This window comes from Marmota monax, unplaced genomic scaffold, assembly GCF_021218885.2.
Source record: "Marmota monax isolate L192 unplaced genomic scaffold, Marmota_monax_Labrador192_F-V1.1 WCK01_AAM20220418_F8-fsc00086, whole genome shotgun sequence".
NCBI classification, from domain to species: Eukaryota; Metazoa; Chordata; class Mammalia; order Rodentia; family Sciuridae; genus Marmota; species Marmota monax.
Genome location: NW_026693086.1, coordinates 2,993,544 through 3,020,037, shown reverse-complemented (window position 1 = coordinate 3,020,037; position 26,494 = coordinate 2,993,544). Strand labels below are relative to the sequence as shown.

At 46.4% G+C, this 26,494-nt stretch overlaps 1 protein-coding gene across 1 annotated transcript in view; it reads right to left on the bottom strand.

The window, feature by feature from the left end:
- Hs3st4 (heparan sulfate-glucosamine 3-sulfotransferase 4) overlaps nt 1-21,878 on the bottom strand; it is a 352,890-nt gene extending 331,012 nt beyond the window's left edge. Inside the window, exon 1 of the mRNA XM_046454741.2 lies at nt 21,145-21,878. Within this exon, the coding sequence (XP_046310697.1) occupies nt 21,145-21,878 (734 nt within the window). The remainder of the gene's footprint in view (nt 1-21,144) is intronic.
- Between the last annotated feature and the right edge of the window lie 4,616 nt (nt 21,879-26,494).

The window sequence follows — 26,494 nt, the reverse complement described above, 5'->3', positions numbered from 1 at the left end:
CAAAGAAGAAATGTAGGCTCTGAAGTTCATGGGACTATCCCAGCGGCTCTGGAGGCTGAGGCAGGAGGATGGCGGGTTCAAAGCCAGCCTCAGCAAAAGCAAGGCACTAAGCAACTCAGTGAGACCCTGTCTCTAAATAAAATACAAAATAGGGCTGGGGATGGGGCTCAGTGGCCGAGTGCCCCTGAGTTCAATCCCCACTACACATCTCCCCCCAAAATGAAGTTCACGCGTCTGATTCCAGTTATATCCCAGCTCTGTGACTGTGGGCAAGATACACAGCAGGTCTCATCTGGAATGTCTTCCTCTGTAAAATGGGGTAACAACAAGACCATCTCCGAGGTTCCTCGAAGGATGCACTCTGCTCACCAGCTTGGACGTGGTGACGGGGAGACGGCATGTGAAGGTGCTGACTAGTGGTCTCAGCCATTCAGAAGGGCTCATCATCTTGCGCCATCGACCTCCAAGTCTTAATCTGCCACGTTAATCACTCTGGGGAGTGAGGCCCAGCAGGATCTGAGCAGCAGCCCCCCTCTGGGGAACGAAGTCAGCGATGCAGGAAGCAGGCTATGAGCCATGGAGAGAGAAGGGTTTCTCCTTAATTGCATCCATCGGTTAAGCTTTAGGGTGGGTTTTCCCCATTTTACAACGAGCTATTTTCACAACAACGGGCTTGTTGCTGCTGTTCAGATTGGCCTCTAGGAATTGAACGTGAACTACAACTCCTCCTGGGTTCCCACAAGGACATTCTAAACCTGAGGTGAGGGCTGGCTGGTAGCTTGCCTAGAAACAGTCACATAGCTCAAGAGACTGACCGCATATGGCTCGTGAGTGGAGATGTCACCTAGCCCTAGCAGCTCAGAAGGAAGGGGGACAGCAGAGGTGGCAGGGTCACCCATGCAAGGCAAGGGAGAAGGAAGGAGTCCTCAGATCCATCTCTGCAAATGTGACCTCCAAGACTCCTCGCGTGGCTTTAGGGGATGTTATGGGTTAGCTGTACACACACTTCCCCCCCCCAAAAAAAAATCACCTATTGAAGTCCTAACCCAGTACCTGAGAATATGGCTGCATTCGGAGACAGGAGTTTTAAAGAAGTAATATGGTTAAAATGAGGACAAATGAAAGAGCCTTAATCCAATCTTGACCAGTATCCTCATACAAGAGGACATTAGATACAGAGGTCCCCACTCATGCACCTGGGCAAGACTTAATGTCACACAGGAACATAACCAGGGGATGCATATGTCAACCAGAAGGAGAATTAGCAAGAAAGAAGCTTAAAGTAAAGGTGAATAAGACGCAAATAAATCCTTCCATCAGGTGGGCAGGGGAATCTTGAGCCTCGGGCAGGTAAGTCCTAACAGGAGCTCAGACTCCCCCAGGCTGGGTGGATCATACTGACAGCCCCTGGGCTCCTGTCAGGGGCCTCAACCCCACAGTAGCCACTGACACGTGAGCTTCCCACGCAGCCTGAGTTTGAGAAGCAGACACACTGGTACAGTCCAGGTGACTGCCCCACTTCTTACTGTCAACTCATAAGCAATCATTCCAGTTTGGGAGAGAGAGAGAGAGAGATTAAGACACAGTCATGAACAAAGACACAAGCAAGGGGAGAAGAAGCCATCTCAAAGTCCAGAAGGGAGGCCTCAGGAGAAACCACCCTCCTGACACTCTGATTTTGGACTTCCAGCCTCCAGAACCGTGAGAGAGACATTTCCGTGGTTTAAGCCACTCGGTTTGTGGTATTTTGTTATGACATCCCTGCAAACTAACAAATTCTGTGGGCGATTCTCTTCTCATACAAAAGAATTGTATATTTTTTCATGTGCAAATCCATCAATCTTTCCCTTTATGGAGGCTGGGTTTATTTCTTTTTTTACTCTTGATTTTAAAGGATTTTGCCAACCCAATATTATTCAGATGTATCCACAGTGCCTTCGAATACGCTTGCCATTTTAGGTTTTGGTTGTTGTCATTTTTCCTATTGTGGTATTGTGGTATTTCTTTATTTTTTTTACCTGCAATTTATGTCTGTAAGTAGTCTACAGTCAGGTTCTAAGTTTGAGGGTTCTTTCTCCTCAAAATGATAGTCCATTGTTTATATATTTTTCTCAGCTTTGTTAAGAGATGGCTCGACAAATGTATCCATTATTTTTTTTATAATCATAAAAGTGTTAAAGCTATTTGAGAGAAGTATATTTTGACACAGGAAGATGTTCGTGCTATACGTTTAGGTGGAAAAAAATTTATTTTAAAAAATATGCAATTGTGAAAGAAATCTTTTATGTCTATTTTATACGTACTAAAAATTCATGGAAGAATACACACTAAATTATCAGGAATAGATATCTTTGTTGGGATTTTTATTTCCTATGGTCTTCACTAACCGTGCATTATTTATTTATTTATCGGGCGGCGGGGGAGGGGGGGTACTAGAGATTGAACTCAGGGGCACTCAACCACTGAGCCCCATCCCCAGCCCTATTTTGTATTTTATTTAGAGACAGGGTCTCACTGAGTTGCTTAGGGCCTCACTTTGGCTGAGGCTGGCTTTGAACTCGCGATCCTCCTGCCTCAGCCTCCTGAGCTGCTGGGATGACAGGTATGCTCCACCATGGCTTTACTAGTTGTATGTTATTTAAATGATAATAACCTCAGTAAGAGCTACCAAATCTCAGCGATCTACTAAGTGCAAGGCAGGCAGGAAGAGCCACACGTGACTTCTGTGAAAACAAAGAATTCCACAGGGGGACTTCCATAGATTCAGTCTGGGGCTTGCTCCCAGGGCAGGCTGACCTTGGGCAAGTTAACTGTTTTCTACTCTGGATTCCTTCTGGGTAATGGGGGAGATAAGAATAGTCTCCCTTTCACGGAGATCTCATAAGGACCTCTGTTTGGGGAGGTAATGCATAGGAAAGTTCTCGGTGGGCAGAACAAGCCCTCCATCAACAGCACTACAGCCTTTCTACCTGTGCAAGGAAGGAGAAGGCCCAGGAGGAACAGCAGGTAGAGAAGTGGGGAAGAGGGCCGCAACCTCCCTGGAGCAGACAGGAAGAAACCGTGCAGATGTCACCGTCAAGCAGGGCAAGAGATAAAGTCAGGCCCGGGAAGAAGCCGGGTTTCGGAGCTTGGCCTCTGTCCTATTCAGTCTGTGGCATATTCACGTCACAGAGCTTCGTTGACAGGGGAGTGACGGTATCACTAAAATTCTAGCCAAAATACCAACTTGTGAAAACACTTTTCCAAGGGCAGTTGTCCACTGGGATCTCAAGGGCTACAAAATACTCTTCACTGCGGCATAAGAACCAGGCCATTATGTCAGCATGTCACCATGCAGAACACTGGGTGACACTGCCACCAGCCTTTCCCTAACAAGCCATCGTTCACCAAGCAGGGTCAGAGTGCTCCCCGACAGGGTGACAGGGAAGAGCTGTTTCCATCCCTCACACTGACTTAAAAGAGCCTGGGTGGAAGAGATGTCTTCCTCCCCTCCTTGCCCTCCCCACCCCCAACTCTCTTTTTACAGAATGTACAGCCTGGGCCAAGTCTCATCCCTCAGTTATCCCACACAGGGAAGAGGAAAGCCAAGTCCCCGGGTCTTGGAAACGAGCAACTCACAACAGGGTCAGAAAAATCAATACCTCTGTCTCTCCCTCTGAAGTTACTGGAAGCGTCGAAACCTTTAAACCAAACTACAGCAGGTGGACATGGCCAACAATCAGTCAAGCAGAGGGGATGCAGGCCTATGTCCCAAATGGCCCAGAAATGCAACACTGGAAACTACTCTCTCAAGAGGGAGACAGGTTGCAGTTGGCTGTGGAAGTGGTTTCCACAGAACCGCAGGTCTCTCTGCAGATAGGTAGACTCTGAAAAAATAAATGGTCCTACTTTCAAGTAGGATCCGTGGATGGAAGAACATTCTAGCACCTTCTCTCTGGGAGAAGCAAGCAGCCTCAGCTAATGCACCCTGAATGCCTATGTTCAAATCTGTGTTGCAGGACCAGTCATCTGTGGGTGTGTCTTAGGGTACCATTCTTACCTCTTCATGCCTCAGTTTTCTCATAAAATACAATACCCGAACTCAACAAGGGTTGCTGGGAAGGTCGACTAAGATAAAGAAGGAATGTCCCAGGGTTTTCTGTCCATCCCATAAGCACTCCTCGGGAGTTAACTGTCATTATTAAGAAATGCATGATATGAGCCGGGTGCGGAGGTGCACACCTGTAATCCCAGTGGCTCAGGAGGCTGAGGCAGGAGGCTGAGGCAGGAGGATCGCAAGTTCAAAACCAGCCTCAGCAACTTAGCAAGACCCTAAGCAACTTAGTGAGGCCTTGTCTCTAAATAAAATATTTTCAAAAGGGCTGGGGATGTGTCTCAGTGGGAAAGCACCCCTGGGTTCAATCCCTGGTGTCAAAGAAAAGAAAAGAAAAAATGTATATGTAAAAGCACTGCTGCTGGAAAACAGAAATCACAGAAGTTAAATTTCCTTTCTAATTTGTTTCAAAATTTTGCCTTGCTCTGAAATAAAACGGAACTTTTTCTGCAGACTCTTAATAAAATCACAAGAAACTGGGAAGGGAAACCTCTTTCTGAAGATACGCACTCCAGTATGTGGGCCTACCAGACACCAGATGACCAATAGTAAGTATTTCTGTGGCTATCCCTAGTTCCTCCATCCTGGGGGAATGGAGGACAGAGCCATGCTGTCACTCCACAGCCAGGGCTATGGGAAGGATGCTAGGACAAAAGTCATCATGGTCAAAATGGCAGAGGGAAAAATGGAGGCAGAAGCCCAGGAGCCATCAGGAAGCTGAAGGGTCATATAGGAAGTTGGCCTGGACCTAATACAGGGCCCCAGGACTTGAGAAGACCAAGGTCTACACGCTTCCCAAGAAAGCCCTACTGAAAAACCTTTAGAAATCCTTGGAAACACTAAAAAATGTACACACATACACACACACACACAATCTGAGGAAGAAAACATTCTTGCATGTTAATGACAATCCCCCCCACACACAAGGTATATCTTTTTACAAAACCTCAAGCCACTTGATGTGACAAGACAAATCCCCACACCACCCCCCACCCAAAAAAAAAAAAATTGAAATTTGCTTTCATTAAAATGTCTCACCAAAGCATTAAAAAAAAAAATTGACATTTAATTTTATATTGTAGGCCTTACCTTAAGTGAAAAGAATAAAATGGCAAAGAATCAAGGCTGTTCTAGAAATTCCGGGCTATCTAGTTGTTATATTAAGACTGATCAAATGCCAAATCATTTCTCCCTCTCTACTTGAAGTGAATCCGGGCAGGAAGACTAAATGTGATGAAACGGTTTTTACTTGCTATTTGAAGAATTCTCTGGTAAGATATACAATCCTTTTCAATTTTCCCAGGCAGCTGCTAAGGGTTGCTAAGGAAGTGATAGAAATAGAAAATATTCTCAATAAATAATTAGTGATTTCTGAGGGGCAAGTTACTTAGATTTTGTTTTTTTCCAGGATTTAACATCTTAGGTACAGAGACTGGGCAGGTCTGTGATCTGGGCCTTCTTCCCTCTCTCTCTCTCTTCTTTCCTTTCTTCCTTTCAGGGTGAAAGGAGAGATGCAAGATCTTCAAGCGCTGAGCTAGAAGAAAGAGAGAGATTTGGGAGCTGTTCTACTTGTGCCCACATTGGTTAAAAAAAAAAAAAAAAGACCCAGAAGGGGACCCAGGCTCTCTGTCCGCATGAGCGCCGTGGAATTGAGGGTCTGATTTACTCCTTGGTCGCCTTTCAGTTTCAAGATCGCATGTAAGCAGAAGTTTCGAAATAGACATCTGTTGTTTTGGCATCAGCATCCATTTCTTTTCGTTGATAACCATATCCTGGTTTTGCTCGCGGAAAATGCACCATATCCCAAACTCTGTGCATCTAGAAAAAACTAACTCCTGCCTAGGCTCCAGATAGGCAGTGCCTCAGCCTCCCGTATCCCGGCAACAGGGAGAGTTGACGGACAGCAGGGCACGACCCCTGAGAGCCAATCAGATAACATGCACGACCCCTGAGAACCAATCAGCTAACAGGAGGCCTCAGCCGCAAAGACTTCTGGGACAAAGATGGCGGCCTCTTCCAACTGCACCTGGGGAAAAAGAGAAATAGGCTGGCACCCGGCATTACAGCCACCGGGGAGAAGTGTTGAGAATGCCAGCCGAACCCTCAGCAGGAGAACCCAAAAGCCGAAATCTGGTGCCATGAAGCCCTATTGAAGTCAAACTTAAAAAATAAATAAATAAAAAAGTCCCAACCCCCCACCAGGGACTCTTCTCACATGAGCCTTAAAATTCCCTTTTGGTTTCCATGCTTGATTGAGATTCTTCCTGGGGTTTCTGCGTGTTTTAACCTAAAGCATCCTAGCCAAAAAGACTCTGAAGCTGAACCTATGTGCTGAACTGTGGGAACAACTTTCTTGGAAGGTGCTCTAACGTATGGGGGGTTCCTCCTCCTGGAGAGGTGGGAAAAGCTAGAAAGGGGTAGGTACCATCCCAAGAAAACCCAGGAGCGCAATCCCACGATGCATAAGTGAATGAGAAGCAGCAAGTGCAAAGTCAACTCACTGCTGTGGGATCGGTGAGGAAATGAGTGGTTCTGGGCAAGGTCATGGGGTGTGCTGGTTAGGGTGTTTTCTGTATCAAGTACCTTAACATATATTTATGGTATCATATGCTGATTGTTTGTCCATGTTCCTTTAGTACTAAAATGGAATAAAAATGCTACCTGACAATATTCTTTCTGTATCTGACACAAATAACGAAATTGGCTCAGAGGGGAGTAGACATAAACAAGATTCCCACTGTATTTAAGTTTGCTTTAAACAGGGCTCTATGGATCTGTTTGGATATTTACTGTTTCCTAAAAGTGAATCTTTGAGAATGTCGCTCATTTCACGATTTGGGGACAGAATACCCAGAGTTAATCCCAGCTTCCTGGAAGGACTAAGAAACCACTCACGACCCACACCCCACCCACACCCCACCCCCGGATTTCAGGCACTGTCTGGCTTTGGACTCAACCTGTGTCCCACGACCACCACCTGGTGGCAGTGTACTGAAATAGCAGGGATAGCGGAGAACTCTGAGACTTCTAAATTGACCAGGGCAACATTAAGGTCATTTTATGGCATCAGATCAAGACCAGACCCTCTCTCCAGAATGGGGGGAACTAAGAACCAGGAAATTGATGCACCATAAACCGGGGTGGGGCTGGAGTAACTATGGAATGTAGGCGTGTATCAATGGCAACGCAGTGTTTACCAATATTTCCCAGTGAATGGTGCTCCTATCACTAGCAGCGCACAAGGTGAGACGAGGTAGTACAAGAAAAGGTGGAGCAGACGCAAGTGAAGGGAAGACGGAAGCCAAGCAATTATCTATTTGGGAAAGAAAAAAGTCCCAGGTAGAGGGAGGAGCAAATGCAAATATCTTGAGGCAGGGCCACGTTTAATTTCTCAGATATAATCAGGAGGCTGGTGCAGCTCAAGCAGAGAAGAGGGCAAATGAATGTAATTGCAGAGGTTGAGAAGAGTTAGATCCCATAGGGCCTTACAGATTATGAATGGGACTCAGAATTTTCTTTTCTCGAATAATTTTCTAGAACTTCTAGAAAATTAAAGTCAAGAAAGTGATGAGCTCTACCGTGGGTTTTCATAAAAGATCACTCTCTGGTTGCTATGTGAATAGCAGAGAGCAGAGAGGAATTCCAGTCTATCACAGTAGCCTGGACAAGGAATGGGATGGTACCCAGGTAGGAGAAGATGCCAAATAGTAGACAGATTTATCAATTTAATATATAGATGTATCTGGATATCTACACATGCACGTTAATACACACACATATGTGCACACTTAAACACATATACAAACACATACACCTCATCACACACATGCATGGTAATTATATAGTCTTTACAAATATTTTTAAAATTACCATTTTTCATTAAAACATCAGTATAGGCAAATCTACAGAATTTTTTTGAGCTTTTATATAATCAATAAAAATCTACAGAGAAGGCAAAAATCCAAAAGAGAAAATAATAATAATAATAATAATAATAATAATAATAATAATAATAATAATTAGTAGTAGTAGTAGTAGTAGTAGTAGTAGGTGGATATGTATACCTTCATGGAAAATAAAAACTACAAGATCAATACTCATGACTGGAGTTGAGAAAACATCAGACTCTTAATATCAAAATATAGTATTGGCAAATCAGATACATTTTACATGTGCTTCTAAAATTTCCTGTGATCTCCTGAAATAGTTCTGTGTTCCATTTGAAAAAAAAAATACTTATTTATTTCAATTTATTTATGCTCAATTGATTTCCTCCTTCCACTGGATACACTTCTTGATGGAAGAGAATAAAAAGAAATGTACTATGACCATATTTGTGTGTTAGCCCAGTCTTCCCTCCTTCTTAGGTGGAGAACCACCCAGCACCTTCCCCGACCCCTCTGCAGACAGGAGTGTCTGAGCAACTGTGTCTCACCCACAGAGTGTGAGTGGAAGTTCTAGGCCTAACTTCTGCCTCCCTTGCCGAAGAGGAAACTGCTTCCGGGACTTCAGCCCTGGACTGAAGAGGAAGCCGACTCCCAGCTCTGATTATGCAAAAGAGAAAAACTCTACAAGGTAAGAGTTCTCAAACAGCACCAATGCTGGCCCTCCAGGAGTCAAGAGGCAATGTCCGGAGCCATTTTTTCCTACAAAAATTGAAGGGAAGTGCTACTAGCAGATACTAAGTAGAGGCCAGAGAGGCCAGTAAATACCCTACCATATGCAGGGCAGTTCCTCACCACAGAGACTTTTCTGGCCCATTCAAAATGTCAATAGGGCTAAGGTTGAAAAGTCCCACTCTAAGGCAGTGTTTCTCATGCTTTGTGCATAATAAGTACCTGTGTATCTCCCTAAAATGCAAATTCTGCTGCAGAAAGTTTGGGATGAATCTGAGATCCTGCATTTCTAACAAGCCGTCTCGGGGGCAGTGGAGCAAGAAACTTGGGGTTGGAATGATCTCATGGAGCAAAGCTGCACCCTCAGTCTGCATTGGCTGGCTTGAGCTTGCAGGGCTGGGATGCAAACATACACACCATACACCTAACCTCTGTTTTCAGTGTGTGGTGCCTCCGAGTGGCTGGTGGCCAAGCAAGATTGATTGCTACATACTTTGAACACCACTCTCCATTATGTAGGAGAGAAATAAACTTCTATGTTATGTGAGTCACTGGGACCATTTCCATCTGCAAACAGAAGATGTTCACACAATGCTCCACTGTTTTGAAAGACACCTAGAAGCCCTGGAAGTGATACTTTCCAGAAAACAGAAAAAATAAATAAATAAAAGAATCAAGATGGTGACTACTAGAGACATCTACTAGAGTGTATTAGTTTCCCGTGGCTGCTATAACAAAAGATTACAAGTTTAGTGGCTTCATATAAATGTTATCATCATACAGTTGTGGATCCTAGAAGCCTAAAATGGGTCTCAGTAGATAAAAATGAAGCTTGAATTCCTTCTGGGGGCACAAGGCAGAAATACATCGCCTTGCCTTTTCTTTAGTTTCTAGGAATTCCCCACATTCCTTGGTTCATGGCCCCTTCTTCTTCTATGTTCAAATCCAGCAAGTCAATGGAGTCCTTCTCAGGCTGCCATTCGTCTGGTTGTCTCTCCACCTCCTGTTTCATTTAGAAGATTCTTTGTGGTTATGTTGGGCTCAATCATATAATCTAGGGCAACCTTTTATTTTAAAGTCAACCGTTGAGCATTTAACAACTTTAATTCCATCTGCAATCTAATTCCCCTTCAGCACATAATCCGACATATTCACAGGTCCCAGGGATGAGGATGTAGACACTTCAGGGATAATTCTTCTGCCTATCACAGAGGGTTAGAAAGCAAGTTGGGCAACAGGAAGCCGGGAAATTAATGCACCAACCAAGGAAATACCACCAGGACATGCAAGAGAAAGAGAAGATGGGCCAATGGAGAAAAGGTGAGAGAGTCTTCCGGACACTTCCAAAGCTCCTCCACTGCAGGGAAGTCCGAGGAAGCAAGCTGTGCCCCATTAATTTTTACATTGTTTCAGTATAAAAGAAAGACCCACTGATGGCTATGATTTGGGAGAAAGAGTTATGCAGATTGAAGTTGTCCAAGAATTCTCTAGAACTTTATGCAGTCTGCCCTAAGAACATTTGATATCCATGCTATATAATAGTTTCTGTAAATTAAACCTCTTAATCTAACTTTATGATAAGAGTGCTCGTCCTGTATTTCAGGTACTCCCTGGAGTGCAGCATCCCAGAAAACCAATTATCTGGAGGAATTCGTGAAAACGTGCATGGATTAATAACAACTGACGGATTGAGACAAGGTAGCTCCCAGCATAGAATCATCATTCCCTTGTGCAAAATCACTGCAGAGTGAGGAGAGGTGGTTATTCCCATTTTAGAGATGAGACAACAAAGGCTCAAAGGCTAAATACTGGTCTATGCCTGCAAATCAAGGTAGATGCAGAACTCAGACTCAAATCCTTTACTTCTGATTGCAGGAGAATTTTTGGATTTGGTACCAGGGATTCTTAACTACTGAACCACATCCCATCCCTTTTTTATATTCGTTTTTAAAGACAGGATCTCACTAAGTTGCTAAGGCTGGCTTTGAACTTGCAATAGCCCTGCCTCAGCCTCTCAAGCTGCTGGGATTACAGTGTGTGCCGCTGTGCTCAGCTAATGTTGGGCTTCTTTTTTCCAAATATCACATGGTTCCAAGTAGTTAAATTGCCCTATGACAGAAAAGTATGTATGACAGGGGTTTGACTCGAATATTTCCTGAGCTCCAGAGATCCCTGAAGCTCTAGCCATGAAATCTTAACTCATAGGCAGAGGAAAAGGTGGACACATGTTAAAGAAGGTCACATAAAAACATTGTGTTGCCTCTATGTCACTGCCTCATTATTAAACGGCAACGATGTAGTTTTGAGAATGCATTTAGACAAAACACAATCCCAACAACCTTGGAGCATGATGATCTATCAAGAACAATTCATGTTCTTCTCCTAAAGCTGCTACAAAAGAGGCCAGAAACCAAAAACCCTGTGTCACTGGGGAAAGATACAACCTGCTGTGTGACCTCGGGAATGTCACTTGCCCTCTGGAAGTCTTGTTCTCTAACTATCTGTAAACCTGGGATAAGAGTCTCTACTTCATACTAGGAAGGAGAGGAGTCAATGGGGTAATGTGTATCTTGGGCACCGTCTAAGGTGGTTTGATGGAATGGGTTTCTCTTATTTGCACCTGAAATAATCTTGCAAAATTAATATGCAAAAGAGCTTAGAAAATTCTTAGCTAAAGTTTGCAAGACGCGTGTATGTTCTCTGTTCTTAGAAACCTGGAGCACTGCATATAGATGGCCCTTCTTTTCACACACTAACTCACTCAATCATAATTGGTGATTAATAAATCACCATGTATTGAGTGCCTACTGTGTGCCAGGCACTGTTTTGGGAACTGGAAAGGGCCAAAAGGGATAAGATCTTTGCTTTCTTGCATTTTTGCCTTCGGGTGAGGAGGAGATAAGTCACTGGATGACTTTGGAGAGCAATCTTTGGTCAGAAGAGAATGAACAAGCAGAGAAAGTTTCAGATCTTGAAATTAGGTCAGCAGGAAGGGTTTTTTTTTTTATTGGTGTATTATAGTTGGACCTGATGGTGGGACTTGCTGTTACATATTCACACATGCAAACAATATGACAATATAATGTAGCCAACGTTGTTCCCCAGTATTTTCCCTTTCCCTGGTCACTCTCCTCTATTCTCCCAGGAAGGGTCTTTCTGAAGAGCTAAAATTTGAGCCATTATCTACAGGCAAGGAGACACCAGCAGTTCGGGGATCAGGAGACAGAGGATCCCAAAAGGAAGAAACAGGTGCTTGGAATAAGATTGGCATCCTCCCTGAACAGCATGAGAGCTAGTTCCAGTGTGTTGTTAGGGCCAGACCCCTGAGTGAGCCTGCCCTGTGGGTAGCCAGTCCAACTGCACCCAGAGAGGTCAAATCAAGAAAATGCTAACGTGTGCTATTTACTCCCTCGATGGTGGAAGACACTCCCAGTGGGAAAGAGCTCTAAGGGCACTCACCACACTCTGAGCAAGTTACTTCACCTTCCAGAGCCTCGGTTTCCTCATCTGCAAAGCAACCATCCCTCCCTTGCAAGGGTCTTGCAGAGACTGTACAAATCTGGCAGAACTTGGTGCACAGGAGTGCAGCATGTGTCCCCCACCACTGATCTACATCAGTGACTGGTCTTCAGAGCCAAGACTTCACTCCTGTCCATCCTAAAATAACAGCCATTTGTCCCTGACCTGAGTTTTACTTTGGATCAACATGCGCGCCTCTGCTTATAGGAATTCACACCAGTTCAACTGTGAATCAGCACCTTGGACAGGGTTAGCACCAAGGCAGTCACCACCACCCACAGCAGGGAATCAGAACACTGTTTATAATTGTCTTACCATTCTTCCCTTCATCAAATAAGATGAAGAAGGTAAGGAAATTCGACTTGTGGACTATAATACTTTGGTCGTATTCATTTTTCCCATCACTCTCAAAAATACACCTGAACCTCAATTTAGGCAGCAAAGAAGTAAGCAAATAAAAATGAGGAAGTGGAGGATCAGAGAAAAGGAAAGAAAAGAAAGAAATGCTGTCCTGGAGAAGGTCTCCGCCTTCCCATTTATTCCTGCCTTCTTTGGTTCCTCTAAGGATAGTATTAAAACTTTGTAGTTCCACGTCCCTTATAATTTTGTTGCTAAATTTCTTCCTACTCATTTTGTTTCTTTCTTTGGTTCTGTAAAAATAATTTTTTCTCCTATTCTATTTTCAAAATGGTTGGCGTGAGCAAATACAAAATCCCAGGCATTTCCTTATCAATCACCTTAATGAATTCAATTCATGGAGAGATTGGGTCTCAGGTTTTCCAAAAATGGTGGCCATTACCTTCAAATAGTGGTAACTCTACCTCCGTTTTTTTTTCTTCTTTTTCTAACTGAATTATCTATTAATTCCTGAATGATGTAAATAACATTGATGTTAACACAGCTTTTTATCTTGTTCTGGATTGAATGGGAACACTTCCAGTGTTGTACTACATATGATAGTGCTGGCTCTAGGTACAATCCTGTTTTATTAGTAGTCTGCTCCAAAAAGTAGGAATGGCTATTTATTCTTATCAAATATATTTTTAGTATCCTTAAAATACATCACAGGATTGTTCTCACTTATTGAAATTTGCAATGAATCACATTCGTTATTAAATTTCTGGAGATTGAACTATCCTTCCATTCTGGGGACAAATCCTACTTTGTCCAGATTTATGTTACTTCATAGGGTAATCACGTACATGCCTGTTTCCCCACTCTATGAGCTCTTTCCAGTCACTGGGCATGTATGGCTTGTGTTTGAACCCAGCGTGTAGCACAGTTGACAATATATGTTTAATGAATACAAGAATGGATAACTGAATAACAAGTACACTGAACTCCTCAAATGAATCCTTTGTACCTCTTCCCAGTTAAAATGCTAGATTAGAGACCCAACTTCTGTCCAGTAGTGGATCTTTATGTTTAATGGACATCTAGTTTAACTGGCCTGTTTTTGAAGTATTGGAATCTTTGAAACTATGGGGCAACCATTCCCTGTGGTTTCAATGGGACCAACCCTGCCTCTCTGCTTCCAACCCTACCCCAAGTCAAAGGATGGCTCCATCATCCAGGACTAATCAGAGTACTACACAGGTATTGCTTCAGGAATGGACACCCATCCCAACCTGGACTGAAGGCATCTCCAGGAATTTTATTCAGAAGCTCTAAAAATAATTTCTAAAAGGATCGATCAACATACAATATGTTTTTCTAGGGTTGTTACTTAACATTTTGACTAAAATGTGTTAAGACAGCCCATCTGAGAAGGATGTAAGGTACAGACAGACCTGGCAAAGAAAGAAAAAAGACGGAGGCCTAGTGACATCATTGGAGCCCCTAGATCCAGCTTTTCTTGAAGCTGTTACCCCAAACTTCTCAATCATGTAAGCCAACAAAGTGTCTCTTTTTTTATAATCACTTAAGTTGGATTTCTATTATTTGCAAACAAAGAAACTGTTGCCCAATTCACATGTTGTTTTGTTCCCCTCTAAATACGCTCTGTGTCTTCTAAAGTAAAGGTTAAAAATAATTTTTTAAAGGAAGGCAATCCTAACTAGTGAGTGTTAAAAAAAAAAAAAAAAAAAACTCCTGCTTTTAATTAATGGCAAGATCAGCTGAAAACCTCCCTCAGTGAATTATGATTTCACACTGAAATTCCCAAGACAGTTATAGAGTAGCTTGTGAAACCACAGAAACCAACAGAACCCAGAGATGGTGGATTGCCAGATTGCCAGGGCGGTGGTTCAATCCTCTCCAGAGAGATCATCCGTTATGCAAAACCCAAACCTCGGAAACTTTGGAATGTACGCGTCGAGCAATCTTTCATTCACCTCAAGTCTCGACGCCTCTCCACTGGCTCTATTGCCTGGCGTGAATCACAAAAATAAAAGTAAATAAATAAATCACTTCAGGATGACAGGCGCGTGCCAGGCCCAGCCACCCCCAAATCTCAGGACAGGGGAAGTGACAGGGTCTTCCTGAGCCAGCCTGCATCCTTTCAAAGCTTTCAGTTCTGCAGAGAAACGGAAGGCAGGAAGCATGTCCCCGGAGTCGTTCTAAGTGCCTCTGGGTCCGTCTGGAGCAAGTGGCATCTGTTCCCAGTGGAGGCTCAGGACGGTGGCAGCCTGCAGCGCAGGGAGCCTGGCTCCACCACACCCCCATGCTTCCTGGGTGGAGAACTCGGGCTGCGGTTACCTGGGGAAGCCAGACTCTTCTCCTGCTTTCGTTCCAGTGACAATAGATTAAAATCTGGAATCCGGTTTGGATCATCCTCTGGAGAGCTATTTAAGAGCAGCTTCAGGACTTAAAATCCCTCCTTCAGATATCATCTTGAAATAAAAGACTATATTGAAATGAAAAATCCATTACAGCTTTCTCTTTAGGGCCCTCCATACTAATAGGCAGGATAAAAGAAGGGGGGAGAAAAAAAGAAAAAAAAATGGGAGAAGAGAGAGAGAGAAAGAAGAGGGGGGGAAGAAATGTGCTCTTTCACAAACTCTACATATGGTGCGTGAAATTCCATGTCATCTCATCCTGACAAAATCCTCTGGGAGCAGGTGCTGTGGAGCCCATTCTGCAGATGGAGAAACTGAGGCTTGGTAATATTCACTTATCCGAGGTCCCACATTGCACCTGCAGTGGATTCTGACTCCGACCTGCAAAAATCATGCTCCAATCATGTTGCTTCTGTTCTACTAAAGTCCGCTCTCTGAAGAGTCTAACAGAAGTCAGAGTCAAAGTATTTCAGTGAATGAATGGACCCTGCAGAGATATGGCCTCCCCCGCCCACCCCTGAGCAGCAGAGATTGACATAAGCCGACGTCCAACAGAACAAAGCAAAGCCCCAAATCTAGTGTTTGCACCTTTCAGGTCTTCTTCTTCGGCCTGACCAGAATCTCTCTTACAAGTTCAAGTTCTCTATACAGATCGATTATAGGTGCTTCTGATTAATGAGTGAAAAATCAAGAAGTTTCCTCCCTTCAGGGAAATGCTAATTGGGAACAAAAGGGAGATTTACAGATTTACAGTGTGCAGTTTTTTTTTCTCTGCCTGGTGTTCCTGTTTGTGTTGATTTCTTTTTGTTGTTATTGTAATAGATCTGGAAGGTATTTCCCACATGCTGTTGCAAAAATCTGCAAAAGGAGGAAAAAAAAAAAAAAACTCAACCAAAATAGCACAAAATAAGCCACAGTTCTGGCCACTGCAGAGGGTATGAGCTTGCCAGTTAGTCTCCGAAATGAGTTTAAACCAGAGGTCACCAACTGGTGGCCAGCTGGCCACATCCAGCCCACAGATGGGTCTTGTTTGTCCCGTGGTATTGGCCCACATAGAGCTTTGAAGAAATCTGTGACCAACACTAAGAGTCAGAAGATCGCACACCCAACCCAGCTTTCCAGCCTCTCCTACCAAGTGGAAGATCTGATCACCCGGATGCTTCCTTCGTCGGTGGCACAGGGCAGATGGAACAGGGCAGCAGCTGCCCCTTCGTCACCACAGGAGACCTCCAGTTCCTACCCACTTTAGTCTGCTTGCCTCATTCAGATTGATCTGCAGGGGCCCCGAAGGCGTCTGAGTCTGCGGCTCTGAGTCGGAAAGATTAAGCAGATGGAGGCCCAAAGCCAGTCATGGGTGAGCTTTTCCCAAATCATAAGTCAACATATCAGTAATAAAATGTAAGGCATGTAAGTGAACACAATCATCTGAGAAATAGGAACACCTCGTGGTCAGGTCTACTTGGATTTGGGCTCCAGGATACTCTTTTGTCTAGAAATACATTCACTTTTATTATTTCATTTGTTCCTAAATTACTCTCCGATAAACCACTGAAGCTAAGTTATCCAACCAAGATCACCCAAATAGCCAGCTCTGAACCCAATTTCATCCCCCTACAGTGTTTTTCCAATATTGAATCAACACTCCGCAGGGCCACAAAGCTTTTTCCACCCCAGGACCTTTGCATCTGCTGTTTCCTTTACGTGGAAACCTCTGCAACCTCTTTACATGGGAGGGTCTTACTCTTTCACCTCATCTGCATCACCTCCACAGTGAGATATTTTCCTAATCAGACTAGTTAAAATAGCACATATGCACGCACACACACATATGCCCACACCCTCACACGACAATTACTCTCTAGGCCCCTTGCACCTCAAAGTGAGGCCCCGCTATCAACAGCCTCTAGAAGCATTTCTGAAATGCAAAGAAAATCTCAGGCCCTGCTCAGAGTGGCAGAATCAGGATCAGCATGTTAGCAAGATTCCCCAGGTGATTCATATATTCTTAAAATTTAAAAAGCACTACCTACACAAGCACTGCCCAATAGAAATACAATGCGAATCATGAGTCTACTTGTAAAATTTCAAGTAGCCACATTTAAAAAGTAAAGAGATGGAATTAACAATATATTTAAGCGAATAAGAATGTTGCAATTTCAACATGTACTCAGCATAAAATCCCTAATGAGCCATTTGGCACTCTGTGTATTTTACACCTACAATCTATTTCAATTTGGGTATTTCCTGTGGTCAATGGCCAGAGGTGGACAGTAGCTACCCCACCAGACAAAGGCACTCCGAGCCTCTGCTGACTCTAGCTGGTCTCCGTAGCCTTTATCCCAACCAGAATTTTTTTCTCCGAATCATTTGCCTTGTTGTTTGTTGTTTCCCTGACTCTAGGGACCAGTTCCAGAACAGGAGCTTGATCTGTCTTATTTTCCACTTGACCCTCGGTACCAAAGACAGTGCCAGGTGCCCGGTCAGCATCCACTCAATATTTGTTGAATGGAAGAATGAAAACCGTACATGACCTTCCTAGTAATTGCTGCGTAGCGGAGCCGCAGAGGGACACAAAGCATGGTGAAACGGACAGATGTGGGTTCAAATCTCCGCCCAGGAGTTGGCCAGTCTGCGACCCTGAAACAGTCGTTCACCCTCCCCTGGAATAATGGAAAATCTCGCCCATAAAACAGAGATGCTGCTATTTAGCTCACAGCACTACTGCGACACTTAAATGTGAAAACACGTGTACAAAGTGCAAGCCACCACACTGGCTGGCACTTCTGTCAATGCCAGAGCGATTCCGTCCTTCATTCTCTCTCTGGGTGACGCGTGCAAATAACGCTGCTGTTACTGTCCATCTCCCCCAGGGTGGGGCAGCAGGAGTGTGGCTTTGGAGAGATTGCCCTGAGTCAGTGAGTGAAGGTAAATGGGGCACCTCTTTCCAAGGGGTCCCCTGGAGAACAGTTCATCATGTAAACCACAGGGGAAGACACCAGTCATGTCACTTTGTCACTTTGGTGAGTCATGCTGTGGCAGCCAGGGACCTTCCTCCAGGTCCCGTCCCTTGCAATAGTTCAAGATCTCTGCCCAGACAACTTGTACCAGATCCCACGGAAAGACAGGAAGGGATGAGTGGTGGATTGAATCTTCCCCAACTTATTAATCACTGGTCCGTGTCAATATTCCGAGGGAGGCCGGCTTCTGCGAAGCCTCACCACACACCACCTAATCCATTAGTCAATGTTGCCCTGAGAACCGAAAGCACATGTTCTAATCTCAAATGTGTTTTTACATCACATTAGATCAACAGCATAGGAGCAAAGCAAAACCCGGATTGAGAGATAACTGGAGTGACGGGAAGGAAATAAAACGGCTCAGGCTGATTAGTGGAGTATCAGGAAACCCCAAGACGGCAGAAGTGACAGCCGCCCCAGTTTCTTCTTGGCTCTTGCTATGAACAAGAAAAAACCAGAACCGCGTGCAGGATCAGTCGGCTACCAGAGACACATTAAAAATAATCAGAAGTCAATACATAAATCGGGGGAAATCAAAAGCATAAATTAACCTCTGGATCTCTCATCGGACAAATAGAGTCCAGGTAGCTCACCTGGTATGTACGGGAAGGGATTTTGCCATGGAAGGGCATCATTTTCAAAGACTCAAGACTGGAACAATGAGGTATTTGTTATTGGTTTGAATCCATGCTACCACTTCCGTTTCTACAATATAGTGTGGTTGTTTGTCCATCCGCTCCTCCTACATGGGAAAGAGGGATCGGAGAGGCCAGGAGACCAGGAACTAATGAGAAGTCTTACACATTCCCTGACAGCACTGTCATCTGCCTGTTCAAGGCCGGGACCAGCACATTCTGCTTCTAGGAGCCCAGGAGCGTGCACACCAGCCAGCTTGAGTGACGAATGATTCCCTCTATGTCGGATAGACAAGTATTAGCAGGAAAGTTGTTCTTGAGAGGATCTTCTCCCACACTTCCAATCAGGACCACCCAGCATGATGGGGCTCTGTCATGGGCTAGATGCTGGGTGAGCAATGGAAGGCACAGAGATGTCCCATGGTCCCCTCAAGTGAGGACCAAGCATATCTCACCCCTCTCCGCACCTCGTGAGGTTAACCATTCTATGCATGGCCCACCAAATAGTGACACTAATCCCCAAAGATCACAAGCATTGGCAGGGAACAGGAGGCTTGGCACACCACAGTGCTGGAATATCTTCAGTAGCTGCGGTGTGACAGGGAGATAGTTTATGTACCTTCAAGTCTATGTACCAAAGGAACATAGGACTGTCTGGCATCTGCTTTCCTTTGATTCAAAAAATTACCCAGACCTCACCATGGCACCCCACCCAGCACTCCTGGTCCACTTGAAGTCATCTGAATGAAACACCCATACTCTCTTTCCAGCTGCCGCAAAGCAACCCAAACACATGTTGGAAAGATTTGATCTTTATGCCTCCCTCAAAAGACATCTGACACTTCTCACAAGAAACACAGCTTTAAAATTAGAACTGGAAATCAAAACTCACAGTAACCTTCACAAGGCGAAAGCCACCCCACAGAAAGAAACCAGAACATCCCCAGGACCAACAATTAGGCAATCAAACTCTCCCGAGACGTCGTACCCCGTCTTTATTTGTTGTTGCATTAGTCATCCCAACACCTTTTAAATTATAATCACAAACTGAAAGCCATGGCTTGTGATGTTATAAATACTGATTTTCCAGTTAAATTAAGCATTTGCTGTTTTATGTTTTGATAGGAAGGGGCTGTTTGAAGCCTCCTAAAATATTGCAATTAGTTCTCGCTGTTGAAACAGACAAGACATTAACAGACACATTTGCTGTTTCGGGATAATGTGCTAGAATGCTTATGCCTAAGTGTTCTTCTCTGAAGCTTTTACAACACCAGACATATTTTTGAAAGTGGAAGAAATCAATCACAATACACACATTGATTATGTATTTTTAAAGTTAAGTTATTTCTAAAACTTTCCCAGGCTGTAATTTAAACCTAGAAAGCACATCTCTTCAACAGGAAGGCGATCTGTCAGGAAACAATTTTACCTATTGGCTCTGTTAAGATGATAACATCACTTTAGCTGACAAAGGCCGTGTTTCTGTTTTGACAATTGCAATTATTTATTGAAATGCAATTGCCGTGGGGCTGGCCATCCAGATGGGTTCTCCAGAAAGACATGAAACAGGGGGGAAAAGGGAAAGGGGATGGGAGGAAGGATTGCATTTGGAGTATTTGTACAGTGTTGTTGCAAATGTTATTGCTGGCAAGATTGGTGGATTATTAATTTATTTCACCTGCACTTAACTTTCTATACTGCCTTACTCACACCACCAGCAAATGGTGGGAAAGAAGGGCCAGGAACATCTCACAAGAGCATCTCACAACCTCCAATTTTGGCTGAAGGAATTGCAGATTCGAAGGGGCATCAGTGCAGGGCATAAACATTCTTAGGGAACCAACTGCCATGTAGGCACTTAGGCTCCTGATGCAAAAGCAACTCCATGTTCATTCAGCCGAGGGGGGCAGAAAGTTATGGAGGTGGGAAACACCCTGTCTTTACTAGAAAGCCAAAGCGCCAGCATCATCTTTTTAACCGGCTTTCCTGTGCATTTTTGCTCTGACCTTAAAATACTAAAGTTGGATTCCAGCCACGCAGATGCGTTTGAGGGCGATTGTGATTGATTCCGGGGGATCTCAAAGCCCCTTCGTCAATTTAGTTATCCTGTCTCGTTCCTCCAGCGTCCCCCCACACACAGAATCCCAGAGCCCTGCAAAAGCCTGGGTTAGGAAACACCCCGCAGGCAGGAGGACCGGGGATCCCCAGGCTTGGAGCTGGGTAGATGGAGAAAGCGCCCCTTTAGATGGGAAGCCCCAGGCAAGGCGGGGATGACACGTCCCCTAGCCCTAAAATAAAGTGATCTGAAGCTGGAGTCCAGCCCTCTGAGTCCAGCAGCTCCCCCTGAGCAACCCCGCCACGACTCCCAGAGCCCCAGCGCAGGGACAGAGGACTCCCGGGACTGTTCTTGGATCTCGAAGGGCACGGAAAGCGGCGGCTTCCCCTCCCGGTCTCCCCAGGGGTCCCTCCCATCCCGAGGGGTCCTACCTGTACCACTCCAGCCCCTTTTCGTAGTTCCTGTCGAAGAAGTGCGGCTCTACGCCCACCGCCCGCACGTCCGGGTGTACTCGGATGGCCTCTAGCAGCGCGCGGGTCCCTCCTTTCTTGACCCCGATGATCAGCGCCTGGGGCAGCTTCTTCTCCCCGTAGTCGGGGGTGCTGACGACGCCGCCCCTCTCGCTGCTCCCGTTGGCCGCTCTCCGGCCTGCCAGCTCCTCGTCTGTGGTGCTGGACTCCTGCGCTTCCCTTTCCAGCAGCGCGCTCTGCGCCGTGATCATCTCGCTGGGGGCCAGCGGAGTCCGGAGCCAGGCGTCCCGGGCGCCTCCGCCGCCGCTCGCCAGCCCCCAGCCGTCGGCCCCGGGGGCGACGGGCTGCTCCGGGGGCTCGGGCGGCTCCCCGCGGCTCGCGTTGTCCGGCGGCGGCGGCGCGGGCGGCTGCGAGGGGGCGCCGAGGCGCACGGGGGGAGGCAGCAGAGAGGGTGGTGGCGGGCTCGGCGGGGGCTCGGCGGCGGCGCCCGGCGGCTCCTGCAGCGCCAAGGGGAACTGCAGGGAGCCCGAGCCGCCCAGGAGACTGTAGCACAGGTAGGTGACAGACAGGGACAAGGTGCACATGAAAAGCAGCTTGCGCGCCGGCGGCCCCTTAGCAGAGGCGCCGGGCGGCGGCGGCGCGGCCAGAGGTGGAGGCGGAGGCGGAGGCGGAGGAGGTGCGGGCCACGGGGCCATCGCGGCTCCCGGCTCGCGGCGGCGGCGGCGGCGGCAGCCCCCGGCGCTGCCCGGACATGGTTTCAGCCGCCGCCCCCGCCGCCGCCGCCGCCGCTGCCCAGCCGCCCCGGCTGCATGAAGCGACGCCGCTGCGCCCCCGGCCCTGGCCGCTGTCCCGCTGCGCCGGGGGGAAGCCCGGCCGCATGGCCCCCCTCCCCACTCTGCCCGCGGAGTCCGGGTGGCCCCCCACGACCCCCCCCCTCAGCCTCTGGCAAGGGGACCGAGGGGGGCGCGCGGACCCGCCGGCTGCACCTGCTCCGTCTGCAGCGCCCCCGCTTCCCCTGCTCCGCCGCGGCTCCTGCTTCAGTCCCTGCCGCCGCCGCCGCCGCCGCGCGCTGTTGCAGCCCCGAGTTCCTTCCCCGCTGCTAACTTTCTGCCGGGAGAGAGGAGAGGCGCGGAGGGGAGGAGGAGGGGGCCGCGCGCGCGCCCGGCGCCGCCGAGGGAAGGGGGGTGCGCCTGGCGCGCGCCTGCGAAGGGGGGCGCGGGAGCGGAGGCGTGCGCTAAGGCTGGGGCACCCGGGAGAGCCGGGATCGTACCCCCACCGCCGCCGCCCGACACTCTGCGCTGGGTGTTCCCCGCCCCACCGCGTGTGCGTCCCCTCCCTTGGGAGTCGGAGACGCCGTGCTGCACTTCAGCCCTCTCCCAACACTTTTAAGGAATTGGAGCCCAGAGCCAGTAGCCGGTGCCGCGCACTGGGGAGCCAGCGGGGGGCCAGAGGATGGCGAGCTCTCCCTTTCGTTCGTCCCCTGGGACTCCCAGTAAACTCAGCCCATCCCCGACCCTTCCTTCTCTCACCCTGGGGTCGACCTGCCTTGGATCAGGAGGAATTCCTTCTCCACAACAGCTTCCCCATCCCAAATTCCATCTTTCCAGTCTCCCCATCTTTTCTTGGAGATTACGATGGGTGGAGATTTGACACAAACCCCCATGTTTCCCAACCTCAGAGCTCTTGCCTCTGTCCCATCACTAAGTGACCGTGCTTTTTTACTAAAGATGAGGCCACCCCCTCCGGGACACCCTTAACCACAGGTGCACATACCCGTGCCCTTTGGAAGGCATTGGCCACTAAAGAAGTTCGGATTTGCCTGGACTGAAATAAAATGAGAGTCCCTCTCTCTAAACGTCTAATAAGCGGAGACAAGGTGGGTTGCAGAGGGTCTGTATATGATCGAATTACATTTTTTTTAAATGTATTGTCTCTTAAGAGATTTCCATCCCTCACTTCCCTCTCTTGGGTAGGGAGGCCAAATGATAAATATCAGAAGGCTCTAGAAGTGTCCAAAGTAGACTCTGCTGTTGCCTTTGCTCAGGAAAGTGAGGGAAATGACAGGGTGGGATTGAAAGGAAGAGGCAAAGCAATCAACTGGGGCTCTGTAGCCACCTCTGCTTCCTGGGAACAGGGCTGGCCCTGCACCACAGCCTGGCCAGTCTCCTCCTGGGGCAGGCTCTATTCAGCCCCTTCTTCCCTGCTAGCCACAGCTGGGTGCCTGGCAGATCTGCTTTCCCCTCTTCTGCTGATGTGGCTGACTTCCCCTGTTTTGTTTGATCACATAATAGGAACAACAGCTGAAAGAAAATGTATATAATGTCTAAATATTAACAAAATACCTAGTGCCAAAGAGGGAAAAAAAAATGTTAATCAAATAAGATGAAGAACACGGACTTTTCCCTGAGTGAACAAAAGCTCACTGCTGCTCTCAGCTGGACATGAGTTTCCTTCACTGCAGCTTTAGTTTAGATAAAGATTATTCCTTTATAATATATTTTTTATGGTACACAGGAGACCTCTGAAATGCAGAGTCTGGTGTCCTGTAAATCATTCCGTGTAACTAGGGATGCTTTTTCAAACACAGCACAACTGTATTACTGTACTGTCAATGGGAAGGGGCCAACAGAAGTTGCAAGGAGCCCAGGCTTTGGCGGGCACTCCTTCCACTCCCAGATCGGCCCCAGAGTAGCCAGCCAGGAAGCTGACTCTTCTACTGCATTGGCCCATCCCCCTTTCAAGACTCAGCCTCCAGGGTGCCCAGCCCCCTGGCCCAGGCCCTCATGCTCACATTTCTTGGTCCACTCTTTCAACCATCTGAAACCAACCTGTTATGAGTCCAGTTTGAGAAATAAGTGCATTACCAAATTTGGAAAGGTTTGGATGAAATGGTTGGAAAGGTTTCGATAACATGGCGTTAAAAATCTAACCCAGAGGTGGCAAACTGAGAGTGATACTAAAAAATGTAAATAAGCTACAAGCTGCAATTGTTTAAAATTGCAGGATTTCCCTTAAAAAAAAAAATCTGAAGTTTCTATTGGAAAATCAGCCTATTCCCAACTTCAGCCAGAGGTGAGATGCAGATGAGCCTTTAGAAGGAGCATATGGACCTGCACATTTATGTCCCTTGCCTGAACTCTGGTAGTAAGGAGATCTCTCCCTTCCTTCTCTCTGTCATCCCCTATAGCCACAGTCTTGAAAGAATGCAGTTCTATTGATAAGATAAGGGGGCCACACCAGTGATCAGGCAGAGGACAGGGTTTTTTGTTTTTGTTTTTGTTTTTTTTGGAGAGTTTTGCCCATTGCACACTTAGACGGTTGGCTCTATTTTGTTGTTGTTTTCTTGTTTTTTTTGTTTGGTTTGGTTTGGTACTGTGAACCCAGGGTGCTTAACCACTGAGCCACATCCCCAGTCCTCCCTCCTTTTATTAATATTTTTTTTAGTTGTAGATGGACACAATATCTTTATTTATTTTTGTGTGGTGCTGAGGATCGAACCCAAGGCCTCACACATGCTAGACAAGCGCTCCAACACTGAGCTATAGCCCAAGCCCCCCAGCCCTTTTTTATTTTGAGACAGGGTCTTGCTGAATTGCTTAGGGCCTCACTAAATTGCTGAGGCTGACTTTGAACTTGCGGTCCTCCTGCCGCAGCCTCCCAAGCTGGGATTACAGGCGTTCGCCACTGCACCCAGCTAATGGAGGTGCTTTCTAGGAGCAAGTCTTTGAGAAACCAACAATTAAAGTAGGAGCCGTGCATGTAGGGTGACCTCCAACTTTATCCAAAGTGGGTCTAGAGATGCTAGAATATTGTTGGTTCCACGGCCAGTATGCATGCTCATTCAGCCCCACATTTTCACAGTGTTTCTCCAACTGGGCTCCTTGGCAACAATAGCAGATCACTGTTTGGGAGGAATGTCTGTGTGGTGCTGAGGATGGAACCCAAGGCCTCACGCATGCTAGACAAGCACCCCATCACTGAGCTACAGCCCCAACCCATCCCCAGGCCTTTTCATTTTTTTTTTAAATAAAAATATCCCCTTGCTGACTCACTGCCTAACTGATCGATTCCAACCTGTCACCTTGGTACTCAAGGCCCCTTTTCACCTTTCTTGAAGCACAGAGTTTTGCCAAACCAAACCGAACATACCTAAAATCACATTGCATTATTCTGGTATCCTTCTGCATTATCAGATGATACAGTCCAAACAGAGCTGTCATTTGTTAGCTAATGGTTTTTGAGGCAGGTCATTTTGCCTCTCTGAGCCTCAGTTTCTGCATCTATAAATTATGAATAATAAGATTCACCTGACATTGTGTTTATAAAGAATTAAATTGAATTAGCTAACATATGCAAAAACACCTGGCTCTCTGCCTGACATGTGGTGGCTACCAATAATGATTTGGGTCTAGATATTGGCTCAGAGCATGTCCTATTTCTTTTCTGATTAAAATGTTGTCCCTGAAAAAAAAAATTGTGTGTCCTTGCTTCAAAATCAGGATGTGTATGCTCAAGTTCACTTTCCCAATCTGTCCGGTTCACAGAGCGTGTAAAGCCAGGTCTGACACCTTCTGGGGTATTTGTTAAGCAGTAGAAATGAACTCTGGCTAACTTTTAGTCTTGTTTTTCTGTTTTTTAAAGAAAAAAAGACTAGAAAGGATTTATGACTCACATAACAAAAAGGAATTTAAAAAAAATCAATGAACAAAAGACAAAAACAGGTTTGGGGATAAGCAGGAGAGTGTGTGGTGGCTAGAATGGTCCAGTCTTCCTGCAGATTCCTGGGAGGGAGAGACTTTCCAGGTCCCTTCCAGTTAAGGATACTTTGGCTAATGAAACAGGAATAGAAGGGAAGTTTGTCTTTGGGAGACAGCAGGAGATTTGCCCTGGTCTTTTTTCCAGTCTGGCAATTGTAGAAGAAAGCGGTGCCATCTCCCTCAGCTTCCGTGGACTCAGAGCTCCTCCCTGAAGAAAGATACTATAGATCCAGGCCTCAACGCTGTTCAGATGAAAAGAAAGAAACCTATGCTGTTTTCAGCACCAAAGATGGGGCTTTGTTACCATAGCACAACCTAAACTGTCCGACTCTTTAAAACATAATACCATGTTGCCAGGTGCGGTGGCACACACCTGTAATCCCAGTGGCTCAGGAGGCTGAGGCAGGAGGATTGCAAATTCAAAGTCAGCCTCAGCAATTTAGCGAGGCCCTGAGCAACTTAGCAAGATCCTGTCTTAAAATATAAAAATAAAAAGGGCTGGGGAGGTGGCTCAGTGGTAAAGCATCCCTGGGTTCAATCCCTGGTACCAAAAA